General features: G+C 36.5%; 1 protein-coding gene across 1 annotated transcript in view; it reads right to left on the minus strand.

Annotated features, from left to right (window-relative positions):
* Positions 1 to 4,676: 4,676 nt before the first annotated feature.
* ZC3H6 (zinc finger CCCH-type containing 6) overlaps positions 4,677 to 12,804 on the minus strand; it is a 64,919-nt gene continuing 56,791 nt past the window's right edge. The window contains exon 9 of the mRNA XM_037727199.1: positions 4,677 to 7,967. Within this exon, the coding sequence (XP_037583127.1) occupies positions 6,434 to 7,967 (1,534 nt within the window). The 3' untranslated portion in view covers positions 4,677 to 6,433. The remainder of the gene's footprint in view (positions 7,968 to 12,804) is intronic.

Here is a 12,804-nt window from a genome sequence, read left to right on the forward strand (position 1 = left end):
TCATCTAAAAAAAAAAAAAGTATAAATAACCCCCAAGATGTTGGTGGTAATGGAGGTTTGAGAACACTATGGTTAATTTTTTAAAAATTGGACCTCTATATATTTAATTTCTTTACAATAAATTACATATCGGACCTCTGATAATGCAAATTTCGCCACTCCTTTCAATCTTAATACTCTTATGAAGGTATTAGAATCAGTAATGAGCCAAAAAGTATGGGGCCTATCTGCAGAGCTGGTTTTTTTCTAAAATGCTATAAAATCAACTATATATTCATTTTTTTTCTTATAAACCCTAAGCTTAAAAAACAAGAGGCTCAAGAATAAACAATGCTGTAAAATACTATTCCAAGAACGCACAGTCTTCTTTAAACTCACAGCTCTTCTTTAAGCCTACAATAATTTTGCTAACAGTAGCATGGTTCTTCTATAATGAACGGCATTTAAAGATCAGATACAAGATCCAAAATTAGAGTCAAATCCTAACTTGAAAGGGAAAATTATTGTTCATGGTGTCTGGAAAAAAGGCAATTTAAATGCTATTGATAATTCACTGGTTAGCCCTAATTATTTATTTTAAAATAAAAGACTGGCCAAGAGCAGTGGCTGACGCCTGTAATCCCAACACTTTGGGAGGCCGGGGCATGTGGATCACTTGAGGTCAGGAGTGGCCTGGCCAACATGGTGAAACCCTGTCTCCACCAGAAATATAAAAAATTAGCCAGGTGTAGTGGTGCACGCCTGTAATCCCAGCTACTCAGGAGGCTGAGGCAGACGAATCACTTGAACCCGAAAGGCAGAGGTTGCAGTGGGCCAAGATCATGCCACTGCATTCCAGCCTGGGTGACAAAGCAAGACTCCATCTCAAAAAAATAAATATATAAACAAAAATAATAATAATGAAAAAAAGACTGAGCCAGGTGCGGTGGCTCATGCCTATAATCCCAGCACTTTAAGAGGCCAAGACTGGTGGATCACTTGAGGCCAGGAGTTCAAGATCAGCCTGGTCAACATGGTGAAACCCCGTCTCTACCAAAAAATACAAAAAATAGCTGGGTGTGGTGGCACATGCCTGTAGTTCCAGCTACTCGTGAGGCTATGGTGGGAGAAGTGCTTGAACCTGGGAGGCAGAGGCTGCAGGGAGCTGAGATTGAGCCATTGCACTTTAGCCTGGGCTACAGAGTGAGACTGTCTCAACAAAACAAAACAAAACAAAACAAAACAAAAACAAACAAACAAAAAAACAGGCTGGGCACGTTGGCTCATGCCTGTAATCCAAGCACTGTGGGAGGTCACAGTGGGTGCATCACCTGAGGTCAGGAGTTCGAGACCAGCCTGACCAATATGGTGAGACCCTGCCTCTAGTAAAATTAAAAAAAATAGCTGGGTGTGGTGGTACGTGCCTGTAAGCCCAACTACTAGGGAGGCTGAGGCAGGAGAATCACTTGAACCCGGGAGGTAGAGGTTGCAGTGATCTGAGATTGCACCACTGCACTCCAACCAACCTGGGCAATAAGAGTGAAAACTGTCTCAAACAAACAAAAAAACAGCAAATAAGAATTACCGAAAAAAAAGACTGGCTATGCAGTTACTTTTCTGGTTACGGAAAAAAAATGCTGCAGACATTTATAGGAATAAATTATTGATCAATCCAAACACTCACCATGAAGTAATCTTCTAAGTCTGAAGGACTCTTAAAGTTATGAATTATTACAGAAACATCGAGCTCCTAAGTTGCCATAACCTGTCTTCACATTGTTTGGGGTGAAGGTGAGGACAAAAAAGAGAAGGTGGGCTCTCTGGGTCTATCACAAGAGATATAACTCGTAAGCTGCATTCTTTCTAATGTGGTCATGGAATGCTTCTGCCACATCTGTTGTAATGGGTGACAGCACCTGTAAAACTGACACTTGGATGGATGTCAGGAAGCCATCAACAAGCAGTTAACAAAGCACCCACTGTGTGCCTGTGTGCCTACAACTAGGCCTGTTTCTATGGAGAAGTATAAAAATAAGGGGATACACACAGGTCCTGCCTCCAAAAGCATAAAATAGTATTTTAAACATGTTTTTGTTTCTTATTTCAAAATTAGAAATTCTAAGTACTATGTAGATGTTAACCAAAAGTCCTTTCTTGGGAAAGGCAGGTTAATATGGGCTTTGTCACAACTGGCAGATACTGCTGATAAATGACATACTCAAACACAAAACTCCAGCAATATAGTGATTGGTAGCTGCCAAAACTGTTTCTGCAAACCACATTAAACTGCTTAGGGAAAAGGTATTATGTAAATGCTAAAGAGTAACACCTAAGAAGAAAATAGCTTTGAACCCTCAAGCTGTTTGGTTATATATGTCAAAGGATAGATTTCCTAAACTAAGTCTTATTTAAACTAGTTTACAAATGCTTATATATTCTACTGGACTTAATTTTGAACATAATATCATCAAGTAGTGCCAGACCATTTTTGAAAAGATAATTTGTGAAATTAACAGAAAGCTCAATTACTGAAGCTTGTGGGGAGGGGGACCCTATCAGTGGACCGAATGACTGCAGACCACCCCGCCAAGGTACAGCCTTCAGCACAGTCCAGCCCTCCAAAAACATCAGGGAAAACATCTCCACTACAGATTCTATGTCATGCAAATGGAAAGATTGTCACAGCCTAAGATCTCATATCCTGGTCCCTAGAAGCTTCCTAACTTCTAGTGGTCATTAACTAAAGAAACATAATACCTTTATTGACTAAGTGGTCACTCAGGAAGACCTCAATGTGACATGTCTGAAGAAATACATATTACAGACTGGGTGTGAACAGATCTGTTGTTTCTAAGAGCTGGTGGCTCTCATATTGAATGAGCTGGCCACTCTGCCCAAATATGCTATGATTTAAACAAACACATCATGCACTATGAACTGCCATAGCATTTTTAACCCTCCATCAATATGCAACCTGTATAAAATGGGGAGAGAAGTCAGATCTTGGAGAGACACAAGTCTATATAGCTCTAAGGTAGGGAAGTCCTATGTCTTCCTGATATACATTTAAGGAAACTGTTAACTTGATGGGTTAATATTCACTTGAACAGCTTTTCAGGAAATTCTACTGTTGTGTATTCTGTGCATGTCATCTGAAGCTTTGTAAAATTGCAAACCATACAAACTATATCATGTTATTTTGGAATTTGTACAACTTAATGCATCCTAATGGGAGCATAATGATTATGTTCATTCAAGTTATAAGCAATTTTATATTTACAAATACCTTACAAAAATAATTCATTCTTTACATCAAATATGTGAGCAATCAAAATTAACCCCATTTCATAGATAAGCAACTAGATATTGATATAAATGGCACAGAAATCAATTCAGAACAAAAATATGAATTTATTCTCTTTAAACTTCCTACTTCTCTCTAATTAATTCCGCAGAGTGGCTTCGCTAAAAGTTCACACAGGATTTCTTTACTACCCAACTGTTCTTCCACTCTTAAAATAAGTAGGAGGAACACTACTATTCAAAGTTCCATGGCTAAAGGATTAACAGAAACCTAAGCACACATCATTTGACAATTAGGCTCTTTCAGTTGCAGCCTAATTTGGGAGTTTGAAACATTCAGCTGGGAAATACAGAGGTTGCAGATAGAAACAGACCCAATTTTTGAAATAGAGTTTGAAATCACACCAACATTTGATTTGTTTTTAAGGTTCACAATGAAAGCTTAACAAAGATATGGGAAAGTAGTTGCTGAATCTAAATTCTCATGATCTTCTGTGTGTTCCATTTCAACCCTCTGATAGATCCACTCTATTAATCATCAAAGTAAACAGGTATAGAATTTTCATCACAAACAGTATGAATAGTTAAGTTACATCTCAATGGATGTGCCTATCCAGACTCTTAAGACTCAAGTTATTTCTGTTATTTCTAAATGTGTGGCTTCTAACAATAGGAACATAACTTTCTTGTCCATCTAACAGTGAAATTCAAATTACATGGATTCTAAAAACACGATTCACCTTAAAGAAGAGCTATTTATTAGGGGAAAATGGCTGCTTATTCAATTTGTATGAGAAAATGGGAAAAAAGAATATTAAAATAAACTATGTTTACTGGGTATGACAGAATATCCCATAAACTAATGCTATCACAATAAAAATGCTATAAAATAAATAAAAATCATTATTTTAAACATAAACACTTTCATATAAAATATATTGTCAAATTTGAAACTAAGTTCAAACTTTTTTGTAAAATAGCCTCTAGGACAATAGTTGAGATAAGAGGGACTCAGAATACTGAATAAAGGAACATTACATAATTTGCATTAGTAACTTTTAAATCTTTTTAATAAATTTTGGAATATCTTTTTTAGTTGTAAAAAAGATACTCTGTTAAGAGTTTGGATTCTATTTTGATCTTTAACAAGCCAAATCCTCTTATGCTTAAAATGTATGATGCTTAAAATGTAAATATCATTACTTGACACAATAACTATAAACTACATGAATAAATTAAAGATTTGCTAAAAATTTCATTTACTAAAATCAGCCATTTTTCTGATTTTATCCTGACAAAAGAGTAAATTACACTTTGGGATATATATACACACACACACACACACACACACACACACACACACACACACACACACACACACATATATACATATATTTTCTGTCAGTTTAATCCATTTTATTGACTTCTCAATTAACAACAAAATTCATTTGGAGAGTAAATTAGAAAATACTTTGTATGGTGGCTTTAAATTACATTTTGAAGCCAAAAATGTTATCCAGAGTCATTTCAGACAGCAAATGTATCTGAAGTACAAACAGTAAAAATTCACATTCCCTTCAGTAACTCTCCTTCCACTTGGAACACAACGAACTTAAGTAGGCAGAGTTCTTGTTCACTTAACCACAACCCCATTTTAGCACAGAACTGAAGCAGAAAGAATTGAAGAAGTGATTAGAAAGGATATGCATTATTAATAAACCATATGCTATCTGAGTGTTAGGTTCCCATGAAATATTTTACTGTATATTAAAAAAAAAAAAATCACTTCTCAAGGGCAGCTGTTTTCATTCAAGGACTGATTTCATCACTTACTTTCACTGTCTTTTATAGTGAAATGGTCCTTTTCAAGTTATTAATATGTATTGGAGTTGTTACCAGCACTGTTCTACACTTCCAGTTCAGAATATGAGTAGCAGTGTAATACTTAGTTTCAGTTATAAATTATGTATGTATAAAACAAAGAGTTGCCATTATTTATATATTGCAATAAATACACAAGAATGAATACACGTTATTTTTCATAAAATACAGTTTCTAATCAGTTTAGGAGATTTCCACACTATGAAGACATTAAATACTTAAAACACCAGGTAATCAATCCCCTCTGTTACAGAATGCCAGCCAAGTGAGATCTGAAAGAGATTCTTTATTGATAGCCAAATGCTGTTGACTATACTTGCAATCTCTGTGTTTTCTTGCTATTTAAGAAAAAATACAGAACCTAGACATTTAAAACATTATCCATGTAATAATCACTACAGACTCTCACTGGATCTTTAAAAATTTTGTTAAAAATTGCCAAAGTCATGATGAACACAATTATTGCAGCTATTGAAAAAGCAATATAAACTATGCTGCTAAAGACAAAAACACTGACATACATAAACATCACAATGTAACACAGCAGTAACTAATTGCTACTTCATATGAAAAATTAAATTTAAAAAGTTATGCTAGAGAACTTGGAAATTTTTCACTTTAGCAAAATGTTCTGTTTATATACCTCCAACTTCTATAATACAGTATACAATAAAATACTTTAAAAAGATATGACATTCAAATGCTTCATTTACACAAATAATATTGCCAATACTAATAAAAGTGATACCCTTAAACATGAACTGCTCTGCTAATTGTGATTTTAAAATGTTTTCTTTACTGGATTTTACATTTTAATTAGCAGTTAGTATTACATATTAATCAGTTCTGTGCTGACAAATAGAGAGATCCTAGTCAAAATACTGTTTCTCAAAAGTAATGTACATCATATTGCTTGAAACTAAACAACCATATAAAAAGTGGCAATCATTTATCTAAACATTGATTATGAAAGACAACTGGCATATATTCAAGCAGAGTGTGAGTTCATGATGGTTTATTTACAATAAAAGTACTTTTACTGAAACTAACATAAGTTTTTAGGTCAATTACTACAGTCTCTTAAAGTTATAAAAATATCATATAAAATACCACAGGCTTTAGAGGCTATAACTTCATGTGGTTCTGATACTAGCAGCTGAAAAGTGTTTATAATTTAAAAATAAATAAACTATAGAGGTAAACCAGTTACAAAACAGCAGAGGACTGAGATAGTCACAAGAGTGAAAGGAACTGCTTAATTACACAATAACTAACAAAATGGTGAAGCGGTTGGATCAAAAGTTTTAAAAACCTCTTTCAGAGATTTGTCATCTGTTTCTCTACCGGAATCATTATCTGGGGTGGGGCTCCCCTGTCCTGGCTGCCTTGCCTGCCTTGCATCACTGTACTGGGGCCTAATTAAGCCTGTTAATGCCTGAATAGGAAGGCTGTGCACTGCTGGGACCTGAACCTTACCAGAACTCCTGGGAACATCTGCCTGTGGGTCAGCTGGCCCATCAAGAGGGACTTCCACATTTGGAGCTGTTTTCTGTGGCAGGATAGCTTCTCCAGGAGAAGACTCATTTTTGTCACTACTTTTTAAGCCACCACTTTTTTTCTGGTTCTTTGAGTTTTCTCCTAAAGAAACTGTTGCAGGCTCTGCTGTGGACGATGAACCATGATCCCTAGGGTCATACAAACTAATACCACTAAGAACTGAAGTTGGAGTTCCCAGTGGAAGGCCAGCTGAGGAAGAGAGTTTAGGGGCATATGGAGGCAGAGCCCCGGAACCAGAATTGCTAGTTCCTGCCCCTGAGGGCTGTGATGAACCAGGGTTTGATCTGGCTAAGTGAGGGGTACCCTTTGATGTATGTGAATCCTTCATAACTACTTGATGAGACTCTGTATTGGGCAGTCTGTGAAGCCTAGGATCAAAATTTTTTTGTAGCCTAGGATCTCCTAATTTACTTCCTGAACTGTGTGAGTCTCCAAATTGTTCTAGGTAGCCTTCTCTGTTTGTTGTATTAATTTTGGCTTTGGCTGCTAATTTTGGATCAGTGGACACTGTATTTTGATGAAGATCACTTTTTGTATTCCATAACCTATTTAGCCTCTGGTCAGCTATAAGTGGGGGCAGAGGTAAATTGATTGAAGACACTGGATCAGGTTTAGGTAAAGGTACTGGAAGTAAGTCTTCCGGAGCCCACACAATGTGTTTTGCAAAATTGGGTTTGGTTAGAATAATGTCCATCTTAATGTGACTGAACTGTCTCAATTGTGACCTTGGATCCTGGAGCATTATGCCAGGTGAGGCATCCAAAGGTATTAAGAAAGCTTTTTCTCTCAGTTCTCTCTCTGTATCTTCATCATCATCATCACCTTTTTTGTGTTTAACATTAGTGCCAGCATTTGCATGATGCACATCAAACTTTGCTCCACCAACAGAAGAGCCTACGTGACCACTTCCATTCCCTCTTAATTTCCTGGGATCCCACGCAAGTCTAAGATCCAGTGGGGCAGACTCAGAAGGCTTTCTGATGTCTTGCCTTGGGATAGTCCTAAGTCTAGGGTCAACCACTTGGTTTCCTTTACTTTTCTCTTTAGCAAGTCTTGGATCAGTAGGAGGACTGAGTTCTGTGGAAGGTTGTTGCTGATTCCTTAAAGTTTCTGTTTGTTTCTGTAATGTTTTCAGTATTGACTTGACACTGCTTCCTTCTTCCTCTTCACTACTGGAATACCAGTTAACTGTATCATCTAAATGCAGACAAAAACTTACTATAAAGAATGAAGCATTTATATGTAGCCTTAATTAATATTAAAAAACACATACTATTTCTGAGATAAGTCTAGTCTAACTTCAATAAAATGCATAACAAAAATGACAGACTTCAATACTGCAACAAAATAAGATATGGTAAGAAAACTATCAATTCAGTCATTATACCCTGTAAAGGTATACTAGAATATGCGGGGTGATACTAGAATATGTGTAATGTCCTTCCAGTTAGAGAAAAGGCAGGACCTTTTCCTTCTAACTGGCTCAGATATGTGTGCTGTATGTGTGGTGGATTGTAGGAGAAGGGAAAATGCTCTCAGCATTCTGAAATGTCCTAGATCTCTTCAAATCAAGTATTCCTTAAGCTTCCTAGCTCTGAATTTATCAAGTTTTAGTTCACTGTTAAATGAACTAAAAAGAAAACAAAACACTTAAAGTAATGGTTAAGGTAGCCATCACTACCTTAAGAAACTGAGCAAATAAGGAATGGGGTAGAGACTTTTCATTTATTCTATATTATATGTTTAGATATTTGATCTGTGTGAATATATTAGCTATTCAAACATTAACTTTAAAAATAACAAAACACCCTAAAACTTATATACTTTATAAGAACACTTTTAGTCTTACTCTTAAAGCCTATTTAACTCTAGAGTGTTAGACACAAGTTTACGAAACCTGACTATCATATGTCTTTTCTCTAGCAGAAGGAATTACAAACTGATGTTTCAGAAGGGTGATTCTCCCTCCTCTCCATTAAAATATACACAAGTTGACTCTGAATTGGCCACAAGGTATCTACTGTTCACATTTTTGCCAGACCATAGAGTCTGAACATGGAATACAGATATGCAGATACACTGTATATGCATATATGTATCTCCATCCTAAAGTGTCTTGGACCAGTAGACTATTCTAGATATTGTCATTTTTACCTTATCTCACTGCTCACTCATGCATGCCTACTACATGAAACTTTAGTGTTACAGGGTTAGTTTGAAAAAGGCAGTGCTTACAAAACAAGCATTGGTATTTAGGGTAGAATGTGGTTTAAAACAGCATATGGTATGTCGCAATTGCAAAGTTTTTCTGATCTCAGTATCAGAAAAAAAACTACTTCTAGGCTGGGCGTGGTGGCTCAAGCCTGTAATCCCAGCACTTTGGGAGGCTGAGGTGGGCAGATCACAAGGTCAACAGATCAAGACCATCCTAGCCAACATGGTGAAACCCCATCTTCACTAAAAATACAAAAAATTAGCTGGGCGTGGTGGCGTGCACCTGTAGTCCCAGCTACCTGGGAGGCTGAGGCAGGAGAATTACTCGAACCTGGAAGGCGGAGGTTGCAGTGAGCCGAGATCGTGCCACTGCACTCCAGTCTGGTGCCTGGCAACAGAGCAAGACTCTGTCTCAAAAAACAAAAAAAACAAAAACAACAACAACAAAAAAAAACTAGACACTAGATCTCTTTTCTTCTCTTTGACATCAAGGAAACCTACGGATGGATTTGTGATTCACTTTTACCTGCTGCACTTATTTTAAGTATTTCTGTGTAGTTCACTCCACATAGTTTTTGTTACTTCTATCCTTACTTTCTTTTCATTCCCACATCAATATATTTTAAAAGCATTATATATATATTATAATTTATAACATATGTTTAAAATAGTTCTCAAATGAGAGTGAATATAGTAATAGAGGAAGAGTAGAAGAATAGAGACAGGCCAGTGGAAAATAGATAAAATATGACAATTAGCAGCTTTTTATCAAAGCAGAGATAAAATGCATAAAAGCATTCAAATCCATAAAAATAAAACAAACAAGTAAACCTAGTTGTTCAAAATATTTCTGTATCAGGACCAACAACTCTCATAGAACATTTCCAATTATATATTATAGTATAAAATTTTATATTATCTAAAAGTTTTAATCTCCTTGTTTATGAACACATAAAACTGTAAGACATTACTGAACAATTACTATTAAATGATTGTTTTTTAACAATCATTTAAAATTGTTAAATTGTTTATAATTTAAATTATACAGGAAATTCACTTACTAGAAATCCTTCATTCTCCTGTGATGTTAGGTAAACAAAGAATTAATAATACCTTCTTTGAAAATGTAACAAAAAATGTTCATAAACATTGAAGCAAGAAACTGAAGAGGACACAGAAAATTGAAAAGATATTCCATGTTCATGGATTGGAAGAATCAATATTGTTAAAATGCCTATACTACCCAAAGCAATCTATAGATTCAATTCAATTCCAATCAAAATGCCTATGACGTTCTTCACAGATATTAAAAAACAATCCTAAAATTTATATGGAACCACAAAGGACACACAATAGCCAAGCCTATTCTGAGCAAAAAGAACAAAACTAGAGGAATCACATTATCTGATGTCAAATTATACTATAATTTGATGAGCTATAGTAAGTAAAACAGCATTGTACTGGCATAAAAACAGACACATAAGCTGGGCGTGGTGGCTCACACCTGTAATCCCAGCACTTTGGGAGGCTGACACAGGCAGATAACTTGAGGCCAACACAGGCAGATAACTTGAGGCCAGGCGTTTGAGACCAACCTGGCCAACATGGAAAAACCCTGTCTCTACTAAAAATACAAAAAAATCAGCTGGGCATGGTGGTGTGCACCTGTAGTCCCAAAGACTCAGGAGGCACAGACTTGGGAGGCCGGAATTGCTCAAAACCAGGAGATGGAGGTAGTGGTGAACTGAGATTGTACCACTGCACTACAGTCTGTGCAACAGAGTGAGGCCTTGTCTCAAGAAAAAAAACAACAAAAAAACCCAAACTAACAACAACAAAAAAGACACATAGACCAATGGAACAGAACAGAGAACCCAGAAACAAACCCATACATCTACAGTGAACTGATTTTCGACAAAGGTGCCAAAAACATACACTGGGGAAAGAACAAACTCTTCAATAAATGGTGCTGGAAAAACTGGATATCCATATGCAGAAGAGTAAAACTACACCCCGTCACGCCTGTAAATAAAATTTACAAGCCTATAAAATTTACAACCCTGTGAAATAAAGTTACTATCTGATCCAGCAGTCCCACTGCAAGGTATATACCCAAAAGAAAAAAAATCAGTATATCAAAGAGATATCTGTACTCTCCCATTTATTGCAGCACTATTCATAGTAGCCAAGATTTGGAAGCAACCTAAGTGTCCACCAGCAGACAATGGTCAAGTGCAGTGGCTCACACCTGTGATCCCAGCACTTTGAGATGCTGAGGTTGGCAGACAGCCTGAGGTCAGGAGTTTGAGATCAGCCTGGCCAACATAGTAAAACCTCGTCTCTGCTAAAAATACAAAAATTAGCAGGGCATGGTGGTGCATGCCTATAATCCCAGCTACTCAGGCTGCTGAGGCAGGAGAATTATTTGCACCAGGGAGTTGGAGGTTGCAGTGAGCCAAGATCAAGCCACTGCACTCCAGCCTGGTGACAAGGTGAGACTCCATCTCAAAAAATATATATATATATTAGCTTGGTGTGGTGGTGCACACCTGTAATCCCAGCTACTCGGGAGGCTGAGGCACAAGAATCACTTGAACCTGGGAGGTGGAGGCTGCAGTGAGCTGAGACTGCACCACTGAACTCCAACCTGGGTAATGTTAGTGAGACTCTTTTTTTTTTTTTTTTTTTTTTTTTTTTTGCAACCTTTGCCTCCTGGGTCCTGGTTCAAGCAATTCTCCTGCCTAAGCTGCCCATGTAGCTGGGATTACAGGTGCATGCCACCATGCCCAGCTATTTTTTTGTATTTTTGGTATAGACGGGGTTTTACCATGTTGGCCAGGCTGGTCTTGAACTCCTGACCTCGTGATCCAGCCGCCTCACCCTCCCAAAGTGCTGGGATTACAGGCATGGGCCACTGTGCCTAGCCAAGACTCCATCTTAAAACGAAACAAAACAAAAAAACAGACAATGGATAAAGAAAATGTGGCACATATACACAATGGAGTACTATTCAGCCATAAAAAGAATGAGATCCTGTTAATTTACAACAACAAGGAACTGGAGGTCATTATGTTAAGTGATATAAGCCAGGCACAGAAAGACAAACTTCTCATGTTCTCACTTATTTGGGGGAGCTAAAAATTAAAACAATTGAACTCATGGACATAGAGAGTAGAAGCACGGTTACTAGAGACTGGGAAGGGTAGCTGGCAGATAGGGAGGAAGTGGGGATGGTTAATGTGTACAAAAAGTTAAAAAGAATGAATAAGACCTAGTATTTGATAGCACAACATATAGTCAATAATAATTTAACTGTACATTAAAAAAAACTAAAAGGCTATAACTGGATTGTTTGTAACACAGAGGATAAATGCTTAAGGTGATGGATACTCTGTTTACCCTGATGTGATTATTATGCATTGCATGCCTGTATCAAAATATTTCATGTACCCCATAAATATATGTACCCACAAAAAGTATTAAAATATTATAAATATAGATTTTTAAATGTTCATATAATGGCTTGTAGTGTTATATAGTTTTACATAGTTTTTCACAAATGTCATGTTTAAGAGTGGCCAAACATCACTCATAAACAGAACTGGATGCTTTAAACTTTTCTCACCTATTACTGAATTAACTAACTGTTGTATACTTACCAATATCAAAAATAATAAGGTAAACTTAGTTTCCATATAATCTTTTTATATCTAAAAATATTTCTTTCTATTATAGCAGGTCCTTAAGTATATAGCCTATGCTGCAAAAACGTCTCTAATAACTGAATCATTTTGAAATTGGGCTAGAATTTAAAATCCTCAAACTGAAAGGTGTCTTTTTCCTGTTCTATTTCTTTTCTTCTTCAAAAAA

This window comes from Cebus imitator, unplaced genomic scaffold, assembly GCF_001604975.1.
Source record: "Cebus imitator isolate Cc_AM_T3 unplaced genomic scaffold, Cebus_imitator-1.0 Scaffold222, whole genome shotgun sequence".
Classification (NCBI taxonomy): Eukaryota; Metazoa; Chordata; class Mammalia; order Primates; family Cebidae; genus Cebus; species Cebus imitator.